Raw genomic sequence first — 27,354 nt, 5'->3', positions numbered from 1 at the left:
TGGCTTTCTAAAAAGAGCATTAGATGTGCCAACTTGGTTGCTTAGTTGTGCTTTAATCTTTAATTATGAGTTTTAGCTCTTGTATACTGTAAAGTATCTAATTGCCTCTATAGTTTTGACCAGTAAACCCTTAAAACTCTAATGTTTATAGTACAAATATAACCTAATGAAAGTGATAACATCACAACTCATACAGATTGCACTTTGATGTATTTTTTTACAGTAAGACCTTCCTGTTTGATATGTGTTTACATGTTTATACCACATTTTATTTCTGTGTGCAAACAATCACAATGAATTTAATCACAAACACTACAAAATATACCAAATATTTAGGTTTGTTATGAATAATCTCTTTCCTTGTAGTTGTATGAGTCTTGTACTTCCTCTTGTACAAATTCCTCTTTTTTCTCCCAGCCATTAGGCCAGCCACCATTGACCTGGGTTGTAGCACCGTAAGACTTGGTGGTACCATAATTTACATAATTCTGAGTAATGTCCCCTGTCTCTTCAGCAAGTTCATCTTCATGAATAAAGCCACATTTCTCTTCACTTGTTTGTTCAGGGTCTGCCCAGGGTTGTTTCTCTCCTGAAGCAAATATGCCATAGAAGATCACACCTCCGTAATGAACTAAAGCAGCAATGAGGAAGACATACTGCCATTCTTCACGTGTCTGTAAAGAAGAAATTCGCTAAATCAGAGTAGCACATAGATTTACCTAACTCTTCTGAGTTGGAAGATTTAAATTAGAGATTGAGGTTGTGAAAGTCAGCACAGCTAAAACATTTAAGTGTCCATTTTAGAATTTTTTGTATCCATCTTTCTTTGAAAAATTTATCAGTCCACAAAAGCATCAACCTAGTGGGCATATAGTGAAGCATGCCTCAAATTTGTATCCCTGGATGCAAGTCCCAGACTCCAATATGAATATCCTGGCAAGCTGTATTACAGAGAGGTCTTTCTCTTGAAACCAACTGTATCAAACTGGAAGATTTGAAAACTGTATTTCCATTTACCTTGTTCTTTGTCATTGCTCCGACAATTATAGGGCAAACCATTCCAGACAAGGTCCCGACTCCATTAGAAATCCCCATTAAGATGCTAGCATACCTTGGGGCAATGTCTAAATGGTTGACATTGAATCCTGCAAGAGAAAGGTCAGTGAGCATTCACACCAAGAGCAGAGCAGTTCTTCAGTTGAGAAAAGTGACATGACATTTTTACTACAACATATTTGGTCTGCTTAATTGCATTTCTTTATCCCTGTAAGACTTATAATGCTTAAATATTCCTAGAGACACTCTGGGTTTTCATTTTCTTTTAAGAGTACATTTTAAAGGGATACCAGGTTAATTTTCTCCCAGAACTGCAGTTTAAGAAAACCCCCAAACCTCCCAGTAGTGTCTGAGTGGAGTAGAGAACCCAGAAAATATTTAGGCAGGGAGAGAGTTCATATTTCATAGTCTCTTTCATGACCATTTCATGCTGTAAATAACGTGTCATTTCTTCTTCCAGTTTGTAGCATGTTCCTTTCCTACTGCCCACATTTTTATTTCTATCACATAGACCAGCAGAAGCGAGTTCTTTTCTAATCTTCAGTGGTATATTGGAGAAAAAAGACAGTATCTCTAACTGAATAACTAATTAATTTTGATAGATATTTACTTGTTCTCTTGCATTTTCAGCAGCACAATTCTGTTGAAAATGCAGGCAGTAACTACTTAAATGATCTAAAGGGACAGAATTAATTTTTCCAAAAATAAGTGCTTAAGTAAGTGAAAACAGAAACCAAACCTTTGGATACAGACAGTAAAAGGGAAAACGCAGGCAGTATGATATGGTCAGCTTAGGGAAAGTGCAATGCACTTCCCAATTGTACCTTGCAGAATGCATGAGATTAAGGACAGATTTGATTAGAAGAGATTTTAGATGTTTGGCACAAAATGAAAGAGAGCCTGTTTGAGACATAAGGAATCAGCATGGGAGAGGATACTAAAATCACAGTGGGAAAACAAGGGAAGGCCAGGTGATTTGTGTTAGGGAAGGGGAAAGACAAAGGGGTGATGAATCAGCAGGAAAGGGGAATAGCTGAACTTTAATTCAGAAAAAAATTCTAGTAATTAGGTCCCAAAATAAAATAATATAATACTAACAGCCCCAAATTAATAAAATAATACAATATTAATGAAGCAATAACAAATTCACAGTGGAAAAAACAGTAAAAGACTTCTATTTAAACAAAGATGTGTAAATTTAGGTATCATTGTATAATACCAGTCCATTTGTCTTCTATGTTTGATTTCAAGAAAAATCTGTAGTGTGTATTAGCATCTTAATGAGAAGAGTCTAATTTGCTTCAATGAATATGGAAAAGATTGAATTATTTGAACAGAAATAATCTAATATAAAAGCTGTAACACCAAACGTACTTTCCTTTGTAATGATCATAAATAATGTCCTTTGGGAATTCCAAAGTGAGTGGGCTTTTTAATTACTATCCATGAATAAAAACAAAGCTAGATGTTCTATCTCTTAAGATAAAATAGTTTAGTATTAATAGTAATATAATCTTACCAGATATGGCAAATCCACTAAAGCCTACAGCAAGCACTAAGAATGAAATAGCCACTCCTTTGCTGTGTGAATATCCCACCACGAGAAGAAGAGTTGCTTCCATACCAAAACCTGGTGAAATAATAAATAAAACCAGGCATCTAATTTAATTCCCTCTCAAATACTGCAGGCTTTAGGATGCCATGACATTTCATAGGAACACAAATAAAACATTACCTCAGAGTGGGATATAATCAGGTATTTCTTTCATCTCTAAAAAACACATGTTCTTCCTCTCTCAAATAATCCTTATTTTACTCTGTGTATGCTAATTTATTGCTACTTTCTGTCAGTTTTAAGATGAAAATAAATACTTGTGATGTGGTTAGGTCACTCCAGCAAACTCTCATGGGAATAGACATTTAACCTGCTTATAAATTTTCCGGCCCTTACGACAGGTAATGTGGCTTTAACACCTCAGAAGTCAAGGATGTAATCTCAGGTAGTTGTCTGGGCTCTCTTAGTGCCGAGGGTGTTTAGATGAGGAGTTAAAACTGAGTAAGTAGCTAAGAGTAGGCAAATTACCCTCCAAAACTCATTTATTTCTTTAACAGTCTAAATGCTTTTCCAAATACCAAATAACTATATGAAAATGGCGAATGGGAGCACCTGTATTTTCTTTTATTTAGCAACAACATCTGCATTACATAAAAAACACAGAAAGCATTGCTTCCTAAGTACATACAACTGTTCAGTTTGTTTCTTTATTCTATACAGAACACAATATGAACATCAAATCCCTCCAAGAAACTTTTAAATTAAATACGAACTTACCTCCACAGTTCATTATCTTTCTCACATTAGTCGTTGAAACAATCTGCCTGCTTCTTAAAAAGTCTGCAATTTGTCCCCCAATGGGAACAATAATTGTCATCACTAAATGCGGCACAGCAGATAAGATACCCACCTAAAATTAAAATTAGAATTAGCAATGTATAAACCATAAGAAAACCTTGATTCTTCATTTTCTGAAGCATTCAGCATCTAATTAATTATTTCTTTTCAGTGTCAGGCTCTGTGTTAAAATTAAAAGTCTTTGGCTATGAAATGAAAAACTGCTGATCTGAAGTTTTTGTTTTTATTTTATTTTATTTTATTTTATTTTATTTTATTTTATTTTATTTTATTTTATTTTATGAAGTGCAGTGAGAATTTTTAAGAACCTCTGATGCCATCACACTTCTTGTTTATAGATTCTTTTCATAGTTTATATTTAAGCTAAAGCCTTTCCCCCCCTCACTTATAGTCCTCCTGTCCTTTCTTTTCAGAAAATTCATGATCAAACACGTAACAGTGAATTGCTACATTTCTTTTGGTGTTTAGTGCAGCTTTGTGGTAAGCCTCACATGCCTAGACAGATTCCCTGTGGATCATCATCACGTGCACAATGGCCATTTGCCTTTGATTTCTGACCAAGCCTCAAAGTGCACGTGGGCAAAAGATATGTCTGAAAAACTTTGTATGTAGTGAAAGATAAAATACTAAATATCCATTGGTGATATTCAAAGTGCTATACTACATAGCAAAATAAGACATAGTACTTTTGTGATGCCTGTTCCAATAGATTGTATGCACATATTCATATTTACCTTACAGGTCTGATCCAAACTTCACATGAATCATGTGGAACCTTAGATCACCCCTATACCTCACATTTTGCCACCATCTTGTCTCCTTTCTACGTGAGAAAGGGGGGGCAGTTCTCACCACATTAAAGGGGCATAGAGAAAGGTGATAAATTATACTATCCTACCTAGAACAAGATGGCCCTGCTTTTCAAAAGGCACCTGGAAAAGTCCATTTGTTAATGCTTTCTGCACAGTTTTGGTGGGATTCTGCAACCCCTGGGGCATCAGGGACAGAGTGTAATGGGTCTGCTGATACCTTTTTAATACCAAGCGTGATCTGGTTTTCAGCACTTAACTTGCAATGTAGCCTCACACAGATCACCACTAAATCTCATCCTGCCTCCACCTTCCCCTATCCCATCCTTTTTCATAGTTGTTACTTCACTTATTCATGCTGGTCAAGGAAGCAGGAACTGTTATGAGTAAGATTTAAGATGTAAATCCATGATAAAGATGAATAACAATTTTCTTTCCTATTCTTAAATACTATAAATGTAGTTCTGATATTTACTTAGTTAAGACAAAAGCTTTACATTCTTTTTACATACCTTGCTTATTTCAAATCCAAACACTTCCTCAAAGTAAGCAGGCTGACTAATTAGCAGCAAGTAAAAAGTCCAGCTTCTACAGAAGTTTGCAACTATTATTGCATAGACTGGCATAGATGTAAAAAATTTTCTCCATGGTGTTTTGTATTTCTGAAACATAGGAAGGGGATCCAGTTACCATGTTGATCATTGTCAACTATCCATCTTCCCTTTCCTTACCCTTTTTTTAGCTGGATCCAACAAGCACATATATGCACAGCATATAAAAGTTACTACAAAATGCAGAAGTGGAGAAACTCAGCGATACTTAATTGTATCACAACACTCATGTACAAGTGCTTTATCTCAGCCATATAAACATGAACATACATGGACATAAGTCCAAAATAACGTCTTTAAAAGACAATATTGCTGTATGTAAGGCAACAGTCAGATTTGACACTGTAAATACATGACTTCATTGAGATTCATTGCAAACACATATTTTATCATTTAAATCTTAATTGCAGTATTCTGCTTTTTTTTTTAAATCAAGCCTCAGCTGAAACTGCTTGGTCAATATATTTTTGGTTTGTTTTATTGTATTTTTAAAATAAATTGCATAAAGAAAAAAAGAAAGACAGATGGACAGTCCTGCTGAGTCCCAGCACCTCTCCACAAGCCCAGGCTTCCACCCATCTGCACTGATCCAAGTACAGGATCCATACCCAAATAAGTGCTTGAAAATCACTCCAGCAAGAATTCAGGCTGAATTTAGTCTACTGTTGATTTGAATACTGGCTCTTCTTCAAAGAAAAACAGCCCATAGATGGATATGTGCAACACCCTCTATACCTATTAAATTACACTGAAGTGAGAGCTAAGGATTAATTAAGTGACTTAATTAATGGGAAGCTAGCCAGAAAATCTAACTTGATGGTATGGAAAGAATTTCAGCTTAAATATTTTAGAATCAACTGAACTATTGATACAAGACAATCACTTTGAGAAACAAAAGTTTAATTAAAAAGCCACAATAAAAAATAGACAGAAATTATACTGTCCAAATTAGAATTGTATGAACGTCCTTCAAAGTAGCTCATTTCACATCAGATTTTCAAAACCGTGAACCCAATTGAATATCAACTAAGACAGTCCCTCAATAACGCCTAAAAATGCCAGCTATCAAAGAAGTGACTCTGTAATATTTTCAGTTCCTTATTTAATATGGAACAAAGTTTTTTACTAAGACAGAAATTATTATTTCCTAAGTTCAATCAAGAATCAGTGTTCTGACCAAATAGAAAACATAATGAGGGACTACTGGGAATGGATGGTGTAAAAATTTAAGCAGATGAAGTGAGGTTTAAACAATTTTTTTTATTTTCCTGAGTGAGCAAACATGGCAATAGTTTCTTTAAAGCTTTTCAGCAGTTACAGAAATACGATGATTATTAGTTAGCATGATTGAAGTGTGCAGTGGCTGAAAAATTCTGAGTTCATACATGGTTTTTAGCAGTTCTTGAGAACTAAACCAGTACAGAACTAAGATTATGAGAGGCTTGATAGCATGTTTCCAGCAAAATTACTGCAATAATGGAGAATGCTCTTATGGATCTCAAAGCATGTTCTATTGCAACTTGCAGTCTTTCTGGCAAACAAAACATAAAATAGCAAGGATTGGAATTTTCTAATGTTCTGGGAACCTCAAGAGACATGGAGTAGGGCTTTTCCTCCAGTTTGCTTTTAGGAAGAGGAAAACCTTCCAGAAATTACTATATAGGAAGGAAACTAACTGTTTAGCTCAAGATAAAAGTCTAAATAAAGCTGCAGTTTCAAATGTAGCTGTACCTCTTTTTTATACTTTGGAGTAGAGAAAGAGGCATAAATTCCATGAGTCATCTGCTAGAAGAACTGGAACCTGTGTTCTCTTAGTGCAAAACCAGTATCCACCCAGAAACCCACCAGCAGATTTCAGATCTTCCCATCCCCCAGAAACGCATTTGTTCAAATTGTTCAAAGTACACTTTTCGGTCTTAAAGGAGAGTGTTTGATTTTTTGTTGTTTATTTGGGTGCTGGGATGTTTGTTTTTTTACTATCTCATTGGAAACCAGTGTGTGAGGAATATTCTTACTTCCATTGCACCTAGGAGGTTGGCACTCTCTCCAATGCTTTCTTCTATGTATCTCCTTTCTTCATCTGTGATTGTAGGATGCTTTGCAGGACTCTCATATGAAACCAAAAGCCAAAACATGTACCAGACTATACCAAAGCTCCCTTTGGAATGGAAAGAAAGACTTTAAAAAGAAATGCACAGTAAAGCAGCAAACAAGGAAGAAAAATCTGTGAAGAATTACAACAAATTTAAATGGCAATTGTTGTCAGTGCTTCTTTACTGAGTTATCTCGGTAGAGATAACTCTCCAACAGAGAATTTGATCCTGTGAATAATATTTATGCAAAATGCATGCAGAGCTCTAGCACAGTGAAGTAGTCTTTGCTTCATTTACAGAATGATTTCACTGTAAGTGAATATTCACTGATCTTAACATCAATTTATACAATGCAATGCAATGACACAGCTTCCATTTCATTTCACCAAACTGTAAATGGAGGTCCATTCTGCTTTAAGATGCTGCTGTTTGATTACTGCACTAAATTTTTTACCTGCAAAATAGAAGAGACTGCCATTTCTTTCAACATAGCAATGCACTTCCTGAGTAGTTTATTAAATTTCTATAATTCTTCCACCTAATTCACACAAATGCAGAATGTATTCCCTTGGGACATTCTTTTCCATCAGTGTAGGTTAACACAATGAGTGGGAATAAAGTTATGTAGGTCTTCAGATAAAAATCAGGACAACTTATTCAGGGCAAGTACTCTAAATTTGCAGTTTTATCAGTGTGAGAGATGTTAGTGTGAGCAGAGATACTATAGGTCTGCCCAGAAGTTCGCACTGCTTGTGGTAAAGTGATGAAGGTTTCAACATGAGCTAGCTTTTCTTATTTAATCATGTTGCTTTCCTACATACTCTTCTCTTTAAATTCTGTTCTTTCATTGTTCTTTTCTCTAGACTGTATTTTTAGCTTTGCAGTCCCACTTCTCTGGGGTTTTTGTCCTCTTAACCATAGCTTTTACGTTTTTAGAAAGGGTAGAGTAAGGTCATACAATACTGGAGTGAAATGAGCAGAAATGCGTACCATACACATAGAACACAGAAGACCACCCAGTATATTGCACTAGAATCCCAGCTAAAGGCATTGCAATGACAGCTCCTGCATAGGAACCTACAAAACAAGACATGTGGATGAAAAGGGAGAAAAAATCAGTTTCAAAACACTTGTACACTATAAATGAAAGGAAGACAAAAATACAAAGTTACTTACCACAAAAGGAAGTGGTTGCTAACCTACTTCTTTCTAATGGGGGGGCCCACTTGCTCCAAATACCGTGGCAGGCAGGGTAGGTGACCCCCTGGGGAATGGGTGTGCCACAAGTTAGCTAATGCTGATCAGTCACTCAGTTAATTGTCTTTGCATGAGTTTTTATTTTTAATTGCTATAAATAAGAAGTTGAGAATGCTTTGCCCTTTTATAGCAAAGTCTGAGCACAGCCACAGAAAAACCAGTATCTATTCAAGATGAAATGGGTTTTGTATATCATTCCAAATCATTAAAGAGACCTTATGAAACAAGTATAAAACATGTTTGCTTTTGCTCCCCCTCCCACTTCCAGGAACGAATTGCAAATAATTAAAGAGTATTAGTGCACAAGAAGCAGAGTCAAAGGATGACAACAGAGACTCTCTGAAGTCTTTCTAATGCAGGACTGATTTATCCAACCTTTACTTTTTTATCTAACATTTGAAGTATAATTTAGGAAATATAGATTAAAGTGTCCCTGCTCTAAAACTAGAATATAATATCTATAGCAGCTTAGAAATACAATTTTAAGAGAAGTTTTTCACTCTCTTTGTCTTTAATGAACCTCCTTGAGCATGTAAAGCAAATAATTGAATGATATTATTTGACTTGATTTTAAACCAGCTACCTTTTAGGTCTCTCTTCAAAACCAGCCTTTAATTTAGATGTAGAAAAACTAAACCTGTAGTGTTGAAATTTTAGAAGATGTTATATGAAATGTACAATAATCGTCCATGAAATTCCTGATTAAGAATTATGGTATATGCATATACACCATATATATATTACATAGGTTCTATAGATTCACTTTTCTCCTTATCTGACATTTTGTTTCCTCTGCAAAAAGCAGAAAAATTAATATCTTTTTGCAATTACTGAGGGTTTCACAAATGTTGAGATGATGAGCCTCAATATGCAGAAAATTGTAAAATACCTTTTTCTGTTTTGAAAGAAGATCCTGTAACCAGTTTCCTGCTCATTTCAGTATTTTATCATTTTTTTAAGAACATATACAGACATAATCATAAGACTGTCATAATTTATCATGAACCTTCTCCAAAAAGTCTTCTTTGGAATGTTTTGCATTCATAGTTCCTTTGAACAGTATCAGAGAAATGTGTGAGTCTACAATAGCTATTTTACTGTGTAATTCATTACCCTCTAGCTTCTCTTCCACTCATCTTTGCAGTCAAACACTCTGTGCGTGCATATCACTTCCCAGGAATGGATCCAGATTTATACACACATACTTTAAGAAACTGGTTACCTGAAAGTCACCTAACTTTCAGGCACTTTCTGCACCCCCTTTTGGAATCTTTTAATACGATAAAGCACACTGGTTAAAAGCAGTTCATGCAACAGAAGTTGTGTGGCCACACAGAAGTTGAGGGGCAAAGAACCAGCCATCACAGGACTAAAAATGTGTCAGGAAGGAAGGAGGGAGGGGAGGGGAGGGAAGGGGAGGGGAGCGGAGGGGAGAGGAGGGGAGGGGAGGGGAGGGGAGGGGAGGGGAGGGGAGGGGAGGGGAGGGGAGGGGAGGGGAGGGGAGGGGAGAAGCTCAGTTTTTTTCCTCTTTTAAATTATGGTAAATCTCTTATTCATTCCAGCAAAAAAAATGAATTTATTCTGTGATGCTGGCCAGCAAGTAACTGTTGAGAATTACACCAGTGTAAGCCTTATGCAGTATAGGAATTCAGTGAAACTTCAGTGCTAAATGCATATTCCACTGGCTTCTCAGCCAAGGAATACTTTTCCATGAAAGTTTATAGCTGAAGGAAAATCAAATAGCTATAATTCATACATTGAAATCCTTTATACTCAAGATCAACAATAAATTCCAAACCATTTCTATTTTCCTTCCAAAGCTACAATTGCTAGTTAAAAGCTAACAAACATCTATCACATTTACTAGTTATTTTATAATTTTTCCATACCTCTACAAGGCCCTGCAAGATCCTAACGAAGATGACGCATCCATAGTGCACCCTGGCTGCAGATGGTATTAGCATGTTGAGGGAGGATGTCAGCAGTATAGCAGCACCAAATACTCTGCAAAGGTGGAAAAAAAGGGAAAGTGAGCAACTTCAGTGTTGTTCCAATTGACTTATTCTACAGATGCTCATATATCAATATAGATGTTCCCTACATGTGCTCTTTATATGAGGAACATACTAATTGGACTGGATAAGTGTCTGCTTCCATCTAGTATAATAATCTGTCTGTTGAGACCCAGGCCAAACATGGATGTATTTATCTATTTAGCATGATTTCCTAAGGAAATATATCTTATGCAGTCACAGATATAGATATTACTTTCCCTATAAACACCCACTTTCCTTTAATTTTCACACTAATTTCAACCAAATCTGATTGAATTCTTCCCCCTCTGGAAACAAAATTAGAAACTGTCTCCAAATGGTTTGCTAAATCAAGTGGTCAGTAAAAGAGTTTCTCATGTGCTTTAATTGTAAGAAAGTGACACCATGCATTCACTCCTTATAAAGCAGAAGAGAATCCACTTTGATACAAGTCAAAAGCAGCAGGAAGAATTTCGAACAGAGCTGGGATTTTCTTAGACACAAGAGTTAACTGATCTGGAAACACATATCCATAGAAAATAGATCATTCTAAGTACTGTTTTTTCAGAGGCTGTTCATTGAAAATTGCTCATTTTGATTCCACAGCATCCTAACTTCAAATAAAGCACATTACAAAGTCTAAATAAATGCATGAAGTGGTGATTCATTTTCAAAACTCCACTGATTTGACTGAATTTTTATTTGATTCAATTAATATCCGCCCCTTGTAGGAGAAAATCTTTTTTCTAGAATTATTGTGTCTTTTTTTGTATAAAGCTATGTAATGCAAATAAAAATCTGATGACATATGACATCACAGTATCTGATGTGGAACTGATTTGACAGAAACCTTTGACCTTAGTTTGTGTTCTTCAGAAAATGGTACAGTGCCATAAGTCAATGAGAAACAGACCTTGGGCTAAAGAAGCAGGATGAAAATTCTCCTCAAAGACACAATATTCCACATTCTGCATTTAGAATCGGAGTCTGCAACTAATCTTCAAATAGCAAACTGAGTATATGTCACTTTTATTTGACACATATTAAAGGGCATGATAAGGAAGCTTTGCTGAAGAGCTCTTAATCTTGTCTCCTCATTGTGTTCCCTGTGATCTCCATCTCAAGTTAAACAACATTTAGCTGTCTGTACAGCACATTTCTGGCTTTGCTTGTCAGCATGTTCAATACATTTGCTGGGACTGGCTGAGCATGTGTTTGTGTTGCACTGTGAGGATTATTTTGACCTAAATTGGCTTCTACTCTTGATTTCTTTATGGGTGTCTACTCCAAAACTACATGCAGTTCTTTTCCTTACAATTTAATACCTCCATATGTTCACATAAACTCCAATGGTGTTTTGTCCTGTAAAATCATGTGAAGATAGAATATTAAAAAAATGCCATCTCTTTATAAGGATGAGATTTACGAAATTGTTACAGTAGATAACTGTTTCTTCAAGGAAATTTACTCTAGTTTTTTGATCCTGTATCTGAAATCAGCTTCTACTTGCCACAACTGAAAGCTGTTTCCCAGAATTGCCTCTGTTCTCATGTTCACTAAAGAGAAGATGTTTCCTTCAGTCTGTTCCTTCTAGAAGACAAAGGAAAATGTAACTGAAGCAGTGATCAGAGACATGCTTCTTCCAGATTAAAATCTTGCCTGTATTTAGACACACACGGTGAATATTTAGTTACATCAGGGTGCAGATGATGAAATAATTCTGCAGCCTCACTTGTGAGTCAATTCTCTGCCTGAACTATGTTTTATAAGAACAATTTCCTCTCTCGCCCCAAAAATCTAATGATTTAAAAGCAGAATAAATTAGAGTTAAATTATGATTCTTGCAAGAAATGGCTTTTTTATTCTTTTTGTGAATACCTATTAAAAGCGATGTCATGAATGGCTATTTTAGTGAGTCCATTTCCTCTATAACCCTTAATCAAGAGCAAATAAATCTTCCTATATTTGCTTTGCATCTCTCAGCGCACAATCATAAATATCATCAGTATTTCTGCTTTGTGCCCTTTAATCTTCTTATGTTTATTTCCATAAATACCAAATTCTACCTAAAAAAATATTGTGATATAGTGCTGTTTTTTGTATGAACTTGCTGGTTTATTGCTTTAAATATCTCATTCAACACTATTTATTATTATGTAGATCAAGTAAGAATGATTTTGAGCTACATTCAATCAAAATATATTTGAATGCAGCTCACATTTGAATATATTTAATTGGGAAATGGAACATTCTGATTGTTCCTTGGGCATTTCTAAACTATTTTGCTGACTCACACATCAAACCTTCAAATTGCATAATCCTTTTTTATCTGCTTACATTTTTTCTGTCAATTAAGCTAGTGATTTATGATCCTTTATGTTTAATTTCTGCATCTTGCTCAATTTTACTACAATGTTAACTCCAACAATGGGTTAGAAAGCTTAGATTTCTTATGTTTTCATGGCAAATTGAATGTGTGTGTGCTTCCATTGTCATATGCATTGATAGTTAATGTTCATTCTCAGACAGATATAGCTCCCTGAAAAACAGTTTCCAGCTTGTTTAGGAGTGTTCATTCCTCTCCACACCGCATTGCATTTTTATACAAGTACTGGTTTGCCCTCTTGATATTCTAAAATCACATTGAATGGAGAGGTGGGGCCCTTATCAGACACACAGACTTAAAGCTGCTATGCTCTGTTGTACCTTTCTTCAGTTGTGTTTCCACAGCTGGGCTCTGGAGTGAGCCAAGCCTTGCTGCAGGGTGTCCCTTGGGCTGAGCTCAGCCTAGGAAATCCATGTGGCTGCACTTTCATTCAGAGGTATCCTTGAAAATCCATTTCATTCTGGGCACACTCCAAACCCCACAAAACACGTGGCTATGGCACAAATGAAGAGCTTTAGCAGATTGAAGGTAAACTCTGGGAAAACTGCATTATACCAGAGAGATAAAGCAGGTGAGAGCAATGACACCACCATAATTCTTGGCCCTTGCATTAGGATGGAATTTAAATGCCATGACACGTCTTCAGCAGCCCCTAGTCTTGCAAAAAAATTCCTTTCAGTCTCAAAATCAGCAACTGTGGAACTATATCTAGAAGAAAATAACCATATACAGAAGAAGACAATAAATACAGTAGTAGTATGTTGAGGAGAGGGGAAAAACCCCAATAAATTCTGTTCCTCAAAAGTGACCAGATGCAGTCCTGAAACAAAACATTATGCTTTACTTATCTATTTCTGTTTCTTGACTGAGTAGACTCAGTCCCCAAAATCAGCATCTAACATTGATCTTCTCAGTGTTTTGCTGACATTGGCCTCAAAGGTCATGAACTGTGACTTAATCCTCCTGTAATACAAGTAGTAATAATAGCAAAATCATATTTGAATGCAAGACATTTGGGATGGGAGAAGAGAAAGAAAATTACTCTGACAGCTCAGGAGAAGTGCTTAGAATGAAATGAGGTTGCAGGGGGGATTAATCTGTTTGGGTTTCAAGTCATTTGGCTCATTTTTCTCTTTGGGGACAAACTAAAGAGAAAGAAATATATTTATTTTCATCTCTGGATTTCTAATCTCTGCATCTGTACAGCAGCACTAGTCATCTACCTTTGTCAAGCAATTCACATTACGCAAGCATTCTACAGTGTGTTACAGATACTGTTACTCAGCTGGAAGCAGTGTCAGCTCAAAAAGTGGGCTGAGCACAGTGCATGTCAAATGCTGAGTGCCAGATGGGTGACATATCGAGTTACATATAGGATATCTGAAAGTAAGGGGTCCTGGTTGGAGGCATCATTTTACCCCAGTGACTGGGAATGAAAAGTGCTGCAAAGCATTCATAAAGCTAAAGACCCTTTTAGATGTGTATGTGGAGGAATCAATCCCTAAGCTGAATCCCTTGTGTTTTTATTTATGTTAATTTTTAATATATTTGGCATATTCCACAATTATCGATGCCTCTCTTCTCTGAATAAGTAAAGTCACCCTGAGAAAATGAAACTTATAGACACCAAGTGTGTCTTTTATTAAGGATAGGAAGTACCTTAGCTAAATTTGTCCTTTAAAAAAAAATTGGAAAGTAACTGTATGTTTAAAACAGAATTTTAAATATTTTTTAAACAAGAAAATGCTGTAGTTTTAAGATGTGTGAATATATGCTGTATCAGTGAATTATTAATGTAATTTTATTAAAATTCAAAATAATTAAAGAACAGTAAGTCTTGATCACTTACAACGACAAAACATCATTGCATGTATTTTAACAGATTTGCGTTGAAAAATACGAAAGCATAGAAAGTATTCAATGGCTTCCATAGAAAATTAATTCAGGACTGTAACTGCATAGTTTTTACCTCCAAAGTGCCACTGATCATCATTTCCCAGAAGATCTATATACTGAATTGGAAAGTTTGATTATTTTGTTAGTTTGCTAGGGAATCATAGGCAGTGTGTAGGCGTGTGGGGGTGTTTGTGAAAGCATTTTGCACCATTACAATAAATTAAATTCAAAATAAGTTAGTTTATTTTGACTGTAAACAGGAACCTATGGAAAATGTAACCATGTTCTTTTCTGAGAAACCTCTGCATTTGACAATTTTACATGAATATTGATCATATTCTAGAGAACATTATTTTCATTGAATGAAGTATGGGTATTGAGCAAGTATTTGATTTGTAAACAGTGATAAAACATTTTCCCTAGTCTTAGTTACAAATGTGTTAGGTAAGGGTGGAAAATAAAGAGGATTGAAAACATGAGTTTTCTTGTGAGGTTTTCCCAACCTAGTTTAAAGATTAGATGAAAAAAAATCTGTCATTATAAAATAAATGAAATTTATTTGGATTCAAGTTGGTGAGCTGGTTTGCCTTACAGAAATCATATGAAATACTTTGAACAGAGACTTATTTTATGAAACATGTATAAAAACTTAAGCTAGGTTTTGACTCTCCTTTGCTGTTCTTTCTTGAATAGTGCTTGTTTGGAAGAGTCCTAGTGCAGCATCAGCTCTGAGCAGCAGAATATGTATCACATAATGTGACTTTTTAGACTATTTTGTCAACTCAAGATTTGTAAAATTTATTCTTTCACTTTGACTTTACCTACTGTCTTTCATCTGTGACACGCCTTCTACTGCAAAGGGCCAGCAACACAACATAGACATGATTATATTGTATTCTTATACAACCCAAAGAATATTTTGTCTGCGAGGAACTGCAAGGCTCAATGCTGCATTAAATGCTTCATTTTTTCCAGTAAAACATAATGTCTAGAAAGGAGCAAGACGGGAGCTAACTGGAATGTCTGTGGGCTTATAGCAGCTTTTTAGAATCCCTTCTTCTGCAAATGTTGCTGGCAATGACAGTTTGCGACCAACTTTCTAACTTAAGTTTTTCTTTGAATATATAGAAATTTCAGGGGTTAATTGACAACGCTTCCCTCCTTACAAAACATATCTCTACTCATATCAGGTGTGATGGGGGCCTTCTAAGACTTTGACATAGAGCATGTACATTTTGATGACCTGGATTTGCTATGGTTTCATGTGCCAGGTTTGAAGATAAAAAAATCCCAAAATATTAATGAGACTTAGCAAAACAGATGATACAAGGGACTGGATCAAGCACTGGTGTGAAATGCCATGCAAAGACGAAGTCGATGTGTATCATGGACCCAAAGTCCTTTAGCCTTTCTGCCTCCTTCAAACCCCACTAATGCCACTGACTCATACCAACACCCCAAACAGTTTTCAGGCTGCGCCTTCCATTGCTTGTTTTCAGACCTGTTCTTTGATATCTCAATGTGTATTTTATGAAGAACTTGGGTGCTGTTGGATGACAGCATCATTGCAATTGATGCTGAATGTAAACGACTCCTGGATCATTAAATTCAGATTGTTCTCGTACCAGCAAATGCATTACACCATCCTTTCATAAGCAGATCAGGTTCCATCTCAGAAGTTATAAGCATTTGCCCTACTCAGTAGTAGTTTTTCCTTTCCAACTTTTTACTTCATATATCCAGTATATGTCTTCTACCCAAGCTGTTTTATTTTAATGGTATTAATCTCTTCAGTATCCACAACCACAGTCCTATTTTTCTTTTACATCGCTAAGCAAATCAGATCCTCTACACCTCGTCTGCTTTTTTTCTTCATTCATTTGCTCACTCTACCAGTCCTCTCTCTTTTCTGTCTGAATTCAGCTGGGGAATGTCTCAAACCCGCAGTTTCATTTTACAACTCATTATATCTGTATATGTCTGGAGAAAGCTCTGACTCATTTCTTCTAGCTCATTAGCTTTGGGACAGCTTGCTCTTTAAATATGTAATCTGCTAGATAATGTTTCAAACCAAGACTACCTCATTCAAATCAGCTTACCAACATGCAGGGCTTAGGCTGTGGCTCAACTGTCTCTGTCGATGGAGAGGTATATAACACACTTATCAAAGGAATCATCTCTAGGTTTAATTTTAAAACGTTTTGTGAAGTTGTTTGGGAGGATAGCTACTATGCATTGGACTCAAAAGCTGGACATCTGTACTGGTTTTTGGAGTGTTTTCTGATATAGGGGCCACATGTTACAGCTGATTGTATCAGGACTGCTCAGAGCAAAGGCAGATTCCTTCAGACCAAAGTGACAGTGACATTAGTGTTTTTATGCAACCAACCTAGATAACATTTTGTTGCATTATACCTGGTGTACAAATTGTTTTGGGGTGAAGTAACAAAGCAAGTAGAAGTGATTAAGGATACCTGTGGCATAGAGCGCCTGCAATTAACGGTCAGAAGCATCCATGGGTTTTGTTTCAGAGAGTGTTTTATTTATTAAATACCACTGCTAATGCAGTAAGGATTCAAGGAGGCTCAGGACCAGGAGAGAACTGGGAGCAAAGTTTTTTGACAGCATTGACACACCTGGATGGTATAATCCCAAAAAATAAGAAGTTCATTATCAGCTTGTTCTGAAAGGGGTGTCATGACATGGGGGTTTTAACTGGATGATATTTAAGGTCTCTTCCAACCCAAACCATACTAGGATTCTCTGAAAGCATCTGGCATAATTTTATGTCAACTGTGTAGTGAATTTTGTTCAAATAATGATTTCAAAGGATTTTTATCAATGGAGGATGGAATGCAAAAATAAGCCCAAATTTCAAACATAACCCTACTCTTGCAGTTATATCTCAACAAGGAGGGCTAAATTCTGAAAATCTTATATTTAGTCCTGAAAAAATTACTCAAGAATAAATTTGGTTCTCTGCATTTAGTATCTCGAGGATTATTGCCCTTCTGTATTCAATTAGTTCCAAAATTCCACATTTGTCAGTGTAGAGTTATACAGCTGCTTCTCAGTACTAGAGAAAATAATATTTTAGCCTATAACGCTCTTACCCGAGGTGCGTTGAAAGCTAAAAATTAAACACCATTAATGATGGTTTACCTGCTTCCAATGTATATAAACACTGCTCTTACTGACTCTGAAAAGATTTTTTTTGCTTGGTATAGTGCGAATTTTTTTCATTTTTTTCAGCTGTTCTCCATATTCACGTCCTTGACTGCAAACTGTGAGTAGCCACTCGTGGAAGATTTATACTACCTGTATTGATTTTTTTAAAATTATATACCTATCATGTCACTTTTTCATCTCCCAATAATATTTGTCTTAGTCCAGTTGTCTTTTTCAGTCTGTAATCACACTGATAACCTTTCTTGGGATAACTTTTATTTATGTTTATGTATTTCAAACTAATTAAGTAGAACTGAACCCATTATGGGGAGACACTCTTTAGCTATTTTGACTTTTGTTTAGTACAGGCTAGTTTCCCAATGACTTTGTTGACCCCTCTACTGTAAACATATCCCTGTGAAATGCTCACCCTGACAATTTATGTTTTCTTAAATGATAGACAGAACGTAGTAGTTTTTTTCTGACTTGGGCCCTTAATTTGCATAAAATGGCACAGGACTAACAAAGCTGGGATTATGCCATGAATCTCAGTGGTAGATGAACTCAGCTGCCCAAAAAAATAGAGAGAATAATCTACTTTTGCCATTAGAGATGAACAGTTATTCCCAAGCACCAGTTCTAGGTTAAAAATGCTTCGTAGGAGAATCGCTTAAAACCGATCCTATTTAATAACAATCTGTGGCCAGAACCCATAGTATAACAGCTTTATTTGGCTTTCTTAAATCAAGATAAAACAGGTTATTTTCATTCATGTGTGTATGTGGGAGGAGGAGGATGTGTCTCTGTGCTCTTCATGCTAAATCCTATTATAAGCCCTTCATGAAGCATTAATATGTAAAAGTCGACCTCCCTCCATCTAATCTAGTATAATAAGGGCTTGGATACATTATTAATTTTTGTCACACATCTGAGGCCCCCTTTTATCAAGCAAAACCCCCATCTAAATCCCTTGTTGCATCATTAAATTGTGAAAACAGCTTCATCATTCATGACAGAAAAATGGAAGGGCCCTGAACCATATGGCAGAGGGAGCAGCAGTACCAGCTACCAGTTTCCCCAGTCCCCTTCTTGTAAAGATTGGTACTTAAAAGAATCCGCAATGCACTAGGGTGACAAAATCATCTTGGGGGGTTTTGTGCAATATTGGCTTCTTTGCCTGGAAACAGATGAGCCCCACACCAGTGCCAGGGATCAGAGACCAGTTCAATCTGCAGGATTTTGGACTGAATATGAAAGGTGGGGTTGGCAAGTGCAGCTCGGGGCGGGGGGGGGGGGGGGGGGGGAGGTTCCCCCACAGTGCAAGGTCAGCTTAAGTCCTCAGAAGTTCAGAAGATGGCACTTGTTTAATCATCCACTAATCCCCTACACATGCTGTGAATTAATCATTGTTTGCAAATCAGAAAACACACAATATGCCTACCCGCTAAAAGAATGGAAAAATTTCTCTTTTTAAAATAGAAATGTAAAGATGTGAACTTCTAGGAAATCTTTCTACTTCTATTTCTAAACCAATACTTTACCTTAATTTTTTATGCTTGTCATTAAGGCTGAGTTAGAGAGATTCTGATTTCACTGACATGCTAATGACAGTTTCAGTGAAAATCTGTGGGACTCTGAGACAAGATGCAATGACAGACAGTTGTCTGAAATACCATTCATTTTATTCATACAAATAATCCTATCAGATTACTTGCTGGGATGAAGAATTTAGCCTTTAATAACAAGAAGAATGGCACTTGAGAAACAAAGATTAATTTGAAGTGAAATGTTAATTTGTATAATTTTATTCAGATTAGAATGACAGTGATGGAGAGTTCAGCATAGATGAGAGATAGTTGCACTGTAGAAAAATGTAATATAGTCATGTAGTTACATTTTTTAATGTGAATAGTGCCAGGATTTGAGCTTTGACAGATAATAGGAAATATATGTCATTACCACAGGTGATTTTAATTAAAAAAAAAAATCAGCATTGTAATTCTGCCCTTTGTGTCTCTTTGTGTCAGAAAGTTCTAATGTTTGAGTATACACAAATGAGCTAAAATGGTCACTCAGGTTTGTTTTATAAAAAATAGTCTGTGATTATTGCAGATTTACTTCTGAAACAATGCTTGGCACATGCAGTCAAAACTGGCATTTCTATTTTAAATATATAACTGCATTGGGAATTGATTTTCTATTGTGTAATCTAACAATGCCCTATTAATTTCAAAGAATCTTTCCTGAGTTACAGTAAGTGTTTAAACAATTCACTTAGGAAATCAGTGAGGATATACTGCCACAGCATTTTAGTACTGCTTTTGGTAGGACAAGGGGTTTGTTATAAATTTCCAACATAAAGAATATTTAAAGGGCTAGAATATATTATTATCAAAGTTTAAAATATAACAATATTTAAATTATCTTGAGATGAGGTGATAAAACCGAGTACAGTTTCACACCTTTCCATATGTGTGTGACAGCACAGCAGGTAGTTTATTTACAGACAGCTGCAGTAGCATGAATGTGAAATAGGGAATATCAATTTGAATTAAATTATTAAATGTCTAGATTAAAAACAGATCGTGTGCTTAGTTATAGGGCCATCTAGCCTGAAAAACACAGCCCTTAACACTTGATTATCCCTTATATTTTGCTTAATTATCGGTCTACTGCAAACATTTCATAATAGCTAAAACATAACTTCCATTATAGGAATTTAAAACCCAATGAAAAAGCTATCACATAATTTCTCTGGTTGGACCAGTGGTGGGTAGTCGTTATTGTTACTATTTAAGCTTTTTTTTATTTGTACGGCTGTCAGTTGCTGATTCTTGTTATCTCTTTCCAGAGGACTAAAGCATACACTTATACCAAGCAATTTTCCAGTGGAATTATATGCATACTTAGAATCAGATTACCTCCTAGTAATCTTTTTATATACGTGTATCCTGAATACATAGTTCTTGCTATTTCTTTCACAAGGCATCACTTCATGCTGCCATTTTTGAAGCAATTAAAGATCTCTAAAGCAATCTCTAATTTTTCAACACTCATGCTAATATGAATGTGTCCAAATTACCCACAAAAATCCAAGGTCAATGTCATTGACTTAAATACACTCATTGCAGTAAATAAAGAAAAATAAACATTCTAGGATTACACTGACTACTTTGGTAGAGCATCATGCTGGAAGCTTGTGGTGTGTTTCTAGTCCCACATGGCTTAAGATTCCACTCATTGAGACTGCTTTTCAGAGTAGTTCCTCCCTCTCTGATGTTACTTTGCACTCAAGTGCCATATATTGAACAGAATTGAGTTAACCAAAAGTTTAATATATCATCTGATCGACTGGATCTTTCAGTACCCACAAGTTTATCAGCATTTGTACATATTCCCCAAATGACTGATGAAATGTAGAGACCACAGCAAGTCTCAGCAGTATCATAATGGTATCTGAATCTTTGAAATGTTCATAAACTCTAGCCAGATAATCATCACTCTCCCAACGTGATAAATATCACTAGTCCAGATACAGTCACTGACTTGGTTGTGAAAAATACAAAAAGAAAAGCGGGGGTTTCATCACACCACTTGGGGCAGATACCCCCAGTAACCTGGGTTGCCTACGGAATATATAGGCAGGGAGATGCCTGGCAATGACACAGTACACCTGAGGCATGAAGTGCTTCCACTATAATAACTAATAATAACTAATTAGATAAAATCCACCTATCTTAACTGAAGTAGTCCTCAGTTATTGTCCTAAATGTAAATGATTGTGAAGAAGAGAAAAATCTGATTTGCACATGACAACTTATGTGTTTTTACTACTGACTTTTCCTGGCAGTGTCCCTGCCATTGTCTTGCAAATCTTTGTAGTTGCATCACTTTACATCTGAATTGGTTCAAATGACTTTTCTGATGTTGTTTGGGTGAATGAAGACTGCTTTTGATTCTCTGAGTCAGATTCTGTAGCCTTTGTTCAATCAAAACTCCAATTAGTCCTGAGCAGTTACAGACTGTGTAAAGATGCAAAAATGATTAAAGGAGGAAGAAAAGGTAAACAGCCCTTTAAATGGCTGTTAATGGCTATTTGAAAAAGCCTTTTACATTTCTGAACCATTATCAGAAAAATGGCACTTATAAACAGAAAGACAACAGACACCCCAATTTAAAAATTATGTGTTTTGATTTATTTGATTTAAAGGGTAGGATACTAGTGTTTTCTCAGTTACAGAGCATCTCTGCATTTGTATATACTCATTTCTACTGTAGATCTGTCTAAAAGCTATTTATCTTGAGGAGACCATTTTTTGCTTTAGCCACCCTCTCTGCTTCCTTTCAGTCTCAAGCACACATAAGCCGTCTTGCTCGTCAGGCTAAGCTTCTCTGCCCATCCAGGCCTACCTTTAATGTTGCTCATTCCTGAGAAGAGTTAAAGGTATACATGGTAGAGTTTAGTATCCATTTGCACTTAGTGTGGTACTGGTTTGAAGAGTGGCACTAGGACCTTTGCTGCCCCTGCAAACCATGAGCCTGTGGCATTAAGCATGGATGTGAAAGCCTCATGTGTCTTGAATACTCAGAGGATCTAATTAACAGGTAGAATCGCACCCTGGGTGCTTGAAAAATTGCCAGACACCATAGAAACGAGTCCTTAAGTCCCCGGACCATCTGCACTTTCTTTTCAATGTGGAAGTCTCATTTAAACATGTTTTTCGACCATTCTAAATTCATTTGTGCGTTAATGAAAAAATTCCTGCTGATGGTTTTCCTTTTCATTAAAACAAAAATCATAAAATTCTTAATTTAATCACAGGAAAAAAATCTCTCAAGCTTTGATGAAATAATGGATCTTTGAATTTGCCTCTGAATACGTGTTGTTTGAATATCATTGCCACAACCTCCTTAAGTGACTGTTTAAAGGAAAAGGAAACCAACATTAGATATTCCCCGCAAAACCAGGGGGTTGTTTGAAGGAGGGTGAGCAATGCATCATCACAGTGGAGTTCCCGGATTACATGCAAGCGGTCCTTCCCTTCCTAAGGTCCTGCCTTTGAGCGGGGCTTAAGCTGGGGGTGCAGGGGAGCCCCAGCCGTCTGGAGCTCAGCCCCCCGCGCCCCCGCTGCCGCAGCCCGGCCCCGCTCGGGCTCCGCCGGCGCCTTGGCGCTGTTCAGGCCGCAGTTACCTGTTCGCTGCCAGCCGGGATGAGATGTACCCTCCGGGGATCTGGGTGATTATGTATCCCCAGAAAAAAGAGCCGTGGATCATGCCAACTGTTTCAGGATCCCAATTAAACTTCGCTTTCTTCCAATGCAAGGAACCGGGACAGAAAGAGAGAAAGACAAGAGGACGGCTGTAATTGTGCCGCTTTAGAGCTTTCACCAGCAGCAGCTTCACCCGCAGTGCAATTGAAGGGGCTCCAGTGCCGGCGCCGGGCTCTGCCCCCAGCCCTCCACTCCAGCCCCAAACACTCCGACTGCCCCCCAGACCAGCAAAACAAACCCAGTAACAGCAATGGAAACAGCACCGCCCGTGCCTCCCTGGGACACGAGAGGGGCACGGGGGCCCCGTGTGCCCTGAGCCGCTCGACCGAGGCACGGACCGCGGGGCCAGGCAGGGCAGAGCCGGGGAGCCCTGAGACCCGCGGGACTCCGGCTCACAGACACAGCCCTGCGCGGGCGGGGCCGGGGCGCACAGCCCGCACTTACCTCTTGCCTGTGCGGGCAGCAAGCCGTAAGGGGTTTGTGGGTTTGGGTGTTTAAGACTCATCTGCATTTATCACATCTTTCTCATCACGCTTTAACTCGATTTAAAACGCCGCTTATCATTTAACGCCTTTTGTCAAAGCAAATTCACCCTGGTGTTTTCAAACATTCCTGCAAAACCTCCCCGCCTCCTTTACGGCGAGGTGCACCCGCTGATAGTCCCTTATTCGACGCCTTCCTTCTCCCATCCCCTACGTTTATTTTACGAGATATCTGCGTTTTTCAAGGCTGTGTGGAAAAGACAGGGCAGGGGCCGAATTGTTCGCACAATAATACCGCAAACTGGGGCTAGGAACTGAAATGAAAAAGTAGAAATTATTGGTAGAAATTGTTTCTGCTTCAAGAACGGGATTTCCGTCCTTCGAAGGGCAGCGGCGCGGCCGGGCAGGGGGAGGGGAGCCGCCCGCCCTGGGACCGCGGAGCATCGGGGCTCAGGTGGGGGAAATGCCACGAAACCATCCAGAGCCCGTCCCACCTGTGTTGAAGTGTTTGACTGAGAGTTGTACTGGGAGGATGTGGGATTTACGAGGGAAAGGTTCCCACCTCTTTAATAATTTTTCCTCCTCGGTGTATGGTGCTGTTATTGACCATATCCACGATGGCCACTCCCAAGTTACATCGGATTCCGAAGGAAATGCAGAATCCCAGTCCACTCATGATGGCAATGATGTACCTCCGGGGCAGCCCGAAGCAGGTACAGTCGCACAACGGGGCTTTCTTTTCGGGCACTTCCATGGGCTTTCCATCTTCAGTCAGCTCGATGGTGTCCCCGGGCTTCTGCCTCTTCTCTAGGACTCTGCCCGACACAAGAAGGGAAAGTCAAGCCCTGGCCGCCTGAAGGCACAACAATTTCGCGGAGCTGAAGGCTTAAATTCACCGTTCCCCTCGCTCCTTTGGCTTGGAGGTTGATTTGAGGATTTAATCCTTGCTTCCCATTCACCTTCAACTGTTCTTTAGCAATGACCTGTGGGAGTCACGATTAGTCATCCCCAACTCCCCCCGCCACCCCTCCGCAGCAGCCCAGGGAGGAGCTCTAGCTGAGAATTGCTCATCTATCATTAAAGACTTCTGCTTAAATATGTAGGACGCATCAAGAAGACATCATCTGTAACCACTGCAGAGGCGCCATGTTGGGCAGCCCAAGAGGCGAAGGAGCAGAAACGGGCTTCTGGAGGCTTTATTACCTCCTTGCTATATTAGAAACACCAAGGGGGTGATCTTGGTGTTCACCTCGCTTTAGGTCTGGGAACAAGAGAAATGTTAAGAGAAAAAGACGGGAGGGAGGAGCGAGGAGGAGGAGCGGGCGATATTGCTATTTATTTTAGTTTTGCAAAATGGCTGTCACATGCACTGAAAGAAAACATGATCGTCTTCAGAGAACTGGCACCTCCGGAGAAGGCTTTCCCAAAGATCTCAGTACTCAGCTACACGTTGTGAGCGTGTGATGAGCAGGTTTAACCTTCCCGGAGCAGCTTTAAGCACTATCTCACTGCCCACACTCCCTCGGTTTTACTTGAAAATCCTATCTCCTAGAAACCAATCTGAAGGAATCTGAAGGGAAATGGTTATTTGCAGCTAATTCCAATCAGGTGAAAAATACTATGAAAGGTGATTTTGAACATTTAGATATTTTTTTTTTTCTTTTAAATATTTTAAAATGCTGTGTCGGTAGCCAGAAAAAGCAGGTTTATAGAGCAAGTGTCCATATTGAATCCCTAAATATTCTTCTTCACGGAGATACTTAACAATCAGAAAAGCTAACCAGTTATGTCGTCTTGAGAAGCAAATACGCGACCACTTGCCCACACTCTGGACTCTACTACTGCTGCCCTCACCTCTGCTCTAGAAGTATTTTCTCACTCGGAGGAGTGTCTCTTTCATGTTAACTCATCCGGCTGATACGGCAGTAACAATTAGCAGAATAAGGCTCAAAAGGTTATCCGAGTTTGGGAGAAAATACAGGGATTTTCTCCAAAAGCTACTCAGCTTAAATTCTCATGATTTTTCTTTTCTGGGCGTATTATTTCCATGCTTAAAGATCGCGGCAATGAGAAATGTCTTAAAGTTGTGAATAAAATAAACCACCGTGGGTTTATGGTCAAAATTCGTTCGTGTGGATAAAGGGTAGTGTAGAAGTGTTTTCTCCCTGAATGGGCGTCTTGTCTTCGGGAACAGACTGAAAATCAATGTGTAAGAGGCAAGAAAATTGTTTAGATTATAAGAAGAGTAAACAAAGTACTTAATTGCCGTGAGCTGAAAAAGATGAGCAAATCGCGCGTTTGTTAGTCCAGGTGTGAATTCAAACGGAGATTTGCTGGAAAATGCAAACACCCTTTCTTTATTATTTACTGTGTGACTACAAGCAGTAGAGAAAATAGTTTTATTTAAATGTTGTAGAGTCTTTAAGAACGAAAAGGAAAATGTTTATTTCCTTAATTATATTTTAAGCAGTTATTCTGGATTATCCTTTATTATTATTAATTTTCAACAATTTAAAATGACTTAAATATAACCAAAAACGGTAGGAAATTAATTGCATTGCTGATAACTTTAATTTTGCTTTTGGCTTTTCCTAATAGTGTACTTCCTATGAAAATGGAAGTCTTGATTTTATCTTTATCACTTCACTGATATGTCCCCTTCCCTTAAAATGGCAGCAGGAGTTGTGACTCATGCTGTGAAACAGCCTTGTGTCTGTGCCCAGCACTGCCGCATAGGTATGGAAAAAAGATTTTTACGTGACCTACCCTGGGCAGACAAATCCGCAGTTACCTTATAGCTGTAATTCGGGGGAAATAAACCAACCAACCAACCAAAACAAAAAACCACCCAAACAAAAAAAGCCAAACAAAAACCAAACAAAAAAAAAACCCCCAAAACCCAAACAAACAACCAACAAACCAACAACAACCAAACTAATAAAAAACCAAACCTAACCCAATATTTCGGGGTAATTTCTAGCAGACAGTACAATCGAAAATATATTGGAATTTCACAGACTATTCTCAAACGCTGTGGAGGTCACTAAAGTCACCAGATTGGATGGAGAACGATGTGTGAACTTTAGCTGCACGCACTTCGTAGGTATGCAAGAATCTGGACTTATTTATCTGTGTGCACAGGGCTCGCCGATGATAGAAATGTTCTTTACACACAGAAATATACAGGAGTGATGCTTTTGAGTTTAGTAATTGCAGTTGTATATCACTTAATAGGACAAGCAGATGCTTCTAAAGGCAAATGGATAAATAATTAAACACATTCCTCTATATGTTTCAGCTCCAGGAGAAAAAAAATCGTTTGGATATCAATTATTTATACATCTCCATGTTTTTCTTCATCTGACGATGAATTACACAAAGGACAATACTAATCAAAAACAGAATTTTTTTTGATGTTTGTTAAAGGCAGGGGGCAAGATCCTGTGAGTGCATTGCAAAATTAAGATGGAACAAAAATACAGGTTGCTGATCTCTCCTGATTATGATTTCAAGATGGGATCCTTTTTTTGTGGAAGAAAGGTCCGGTAATCTTTTACTACATCTTTTTACTGACACCATCTACGAGTCAGATAGAGGAGTTACGAGGGTGCCATATTGAGCAGCTTCAGCACTAGTTTCCAGGATCTAGATTACATCCAGCAGAATCTCAACAGCTCCCAACCCTGCCACCGCTGACCTCCCCAAAGCATTCGACCTCCTGCAGCAATGGGAGCTTAAGAAAAGCTTTCATTTTTTCCTAGGAAGTAGAATCCTATAAGAGATATCAGTCTTACCTGTAGAGTTGACCAAGCGATTTTCCAGCAAAATTCTTCAATCCCTCCTTGCCGGGAGTCAAAATCCTTTGTTTTACTGACTCCAT

At 37.8% G+C, this 27,354-nt stretch overlaps 1 protein-coding gene across 2 annotated transcripts; it reads right to left on the bottom strand.

Moving 5' to 3' along the window:
• Window positions 1-341: 341 nt before the first annotated feature.
• SLC17A6 (solute carrier family 17 member 6) lies at window positions 342-27,354 on the bottom strand. Of its 2 annotated transcripts, XM_069018813.1 has the most exons (13): window positions 27,269-27,354; window positions 27,190-27,192; window positions 24,037-24,289; window positions 22,914-23,032; window positions 10,129-10,243; window positions 8,159-8,246; window positions 7,973-8,059; window positions 6,905-7,047; window positions 4,791-4,940; window positions 3,389-3,521; window positions 2,576-2,686; window positions 1,018-1,145; window positions 342-674 (listed from the first exon to the last, which is right to left on the bottom strand). In XM_069018813.1, the coding sequence occupies exons 1-13, from the start codon at window positions 27,352-27,354 to the stop codon at window positions 342-344; spliced, it is 1,749 nt and encodes a 582-aa protein (XP_068874914.1). The 2 variants fall into 2 exon arrangements, with proteins under 2 accessions (XP_068874914.1, XP_068874913.1); XM_069018812.1 differs by lacking the exon at window positions 27,190-27,192.

This window comes from Aphelocoma coerulescens, chromosome 5 (genome assembly GCF_041296385.1).
Source record: "Aphelocoma coerulescens isolate FSJ_1873_10779 chromosome 5, UR_Acoe_1.0, whole genome shotgun sequence".
NCBI classification, from domain to species: Eukaryota; Metazoa; Chordata; class Aves; order Passeriformes; family Corvidae; genus Aphelocoma; species Aphelocoma coerulescens.
Note: the sequence above shows the minus strand (reverse complement) of the source record. Positions and strands in the feature narration are given on the sequence as shown.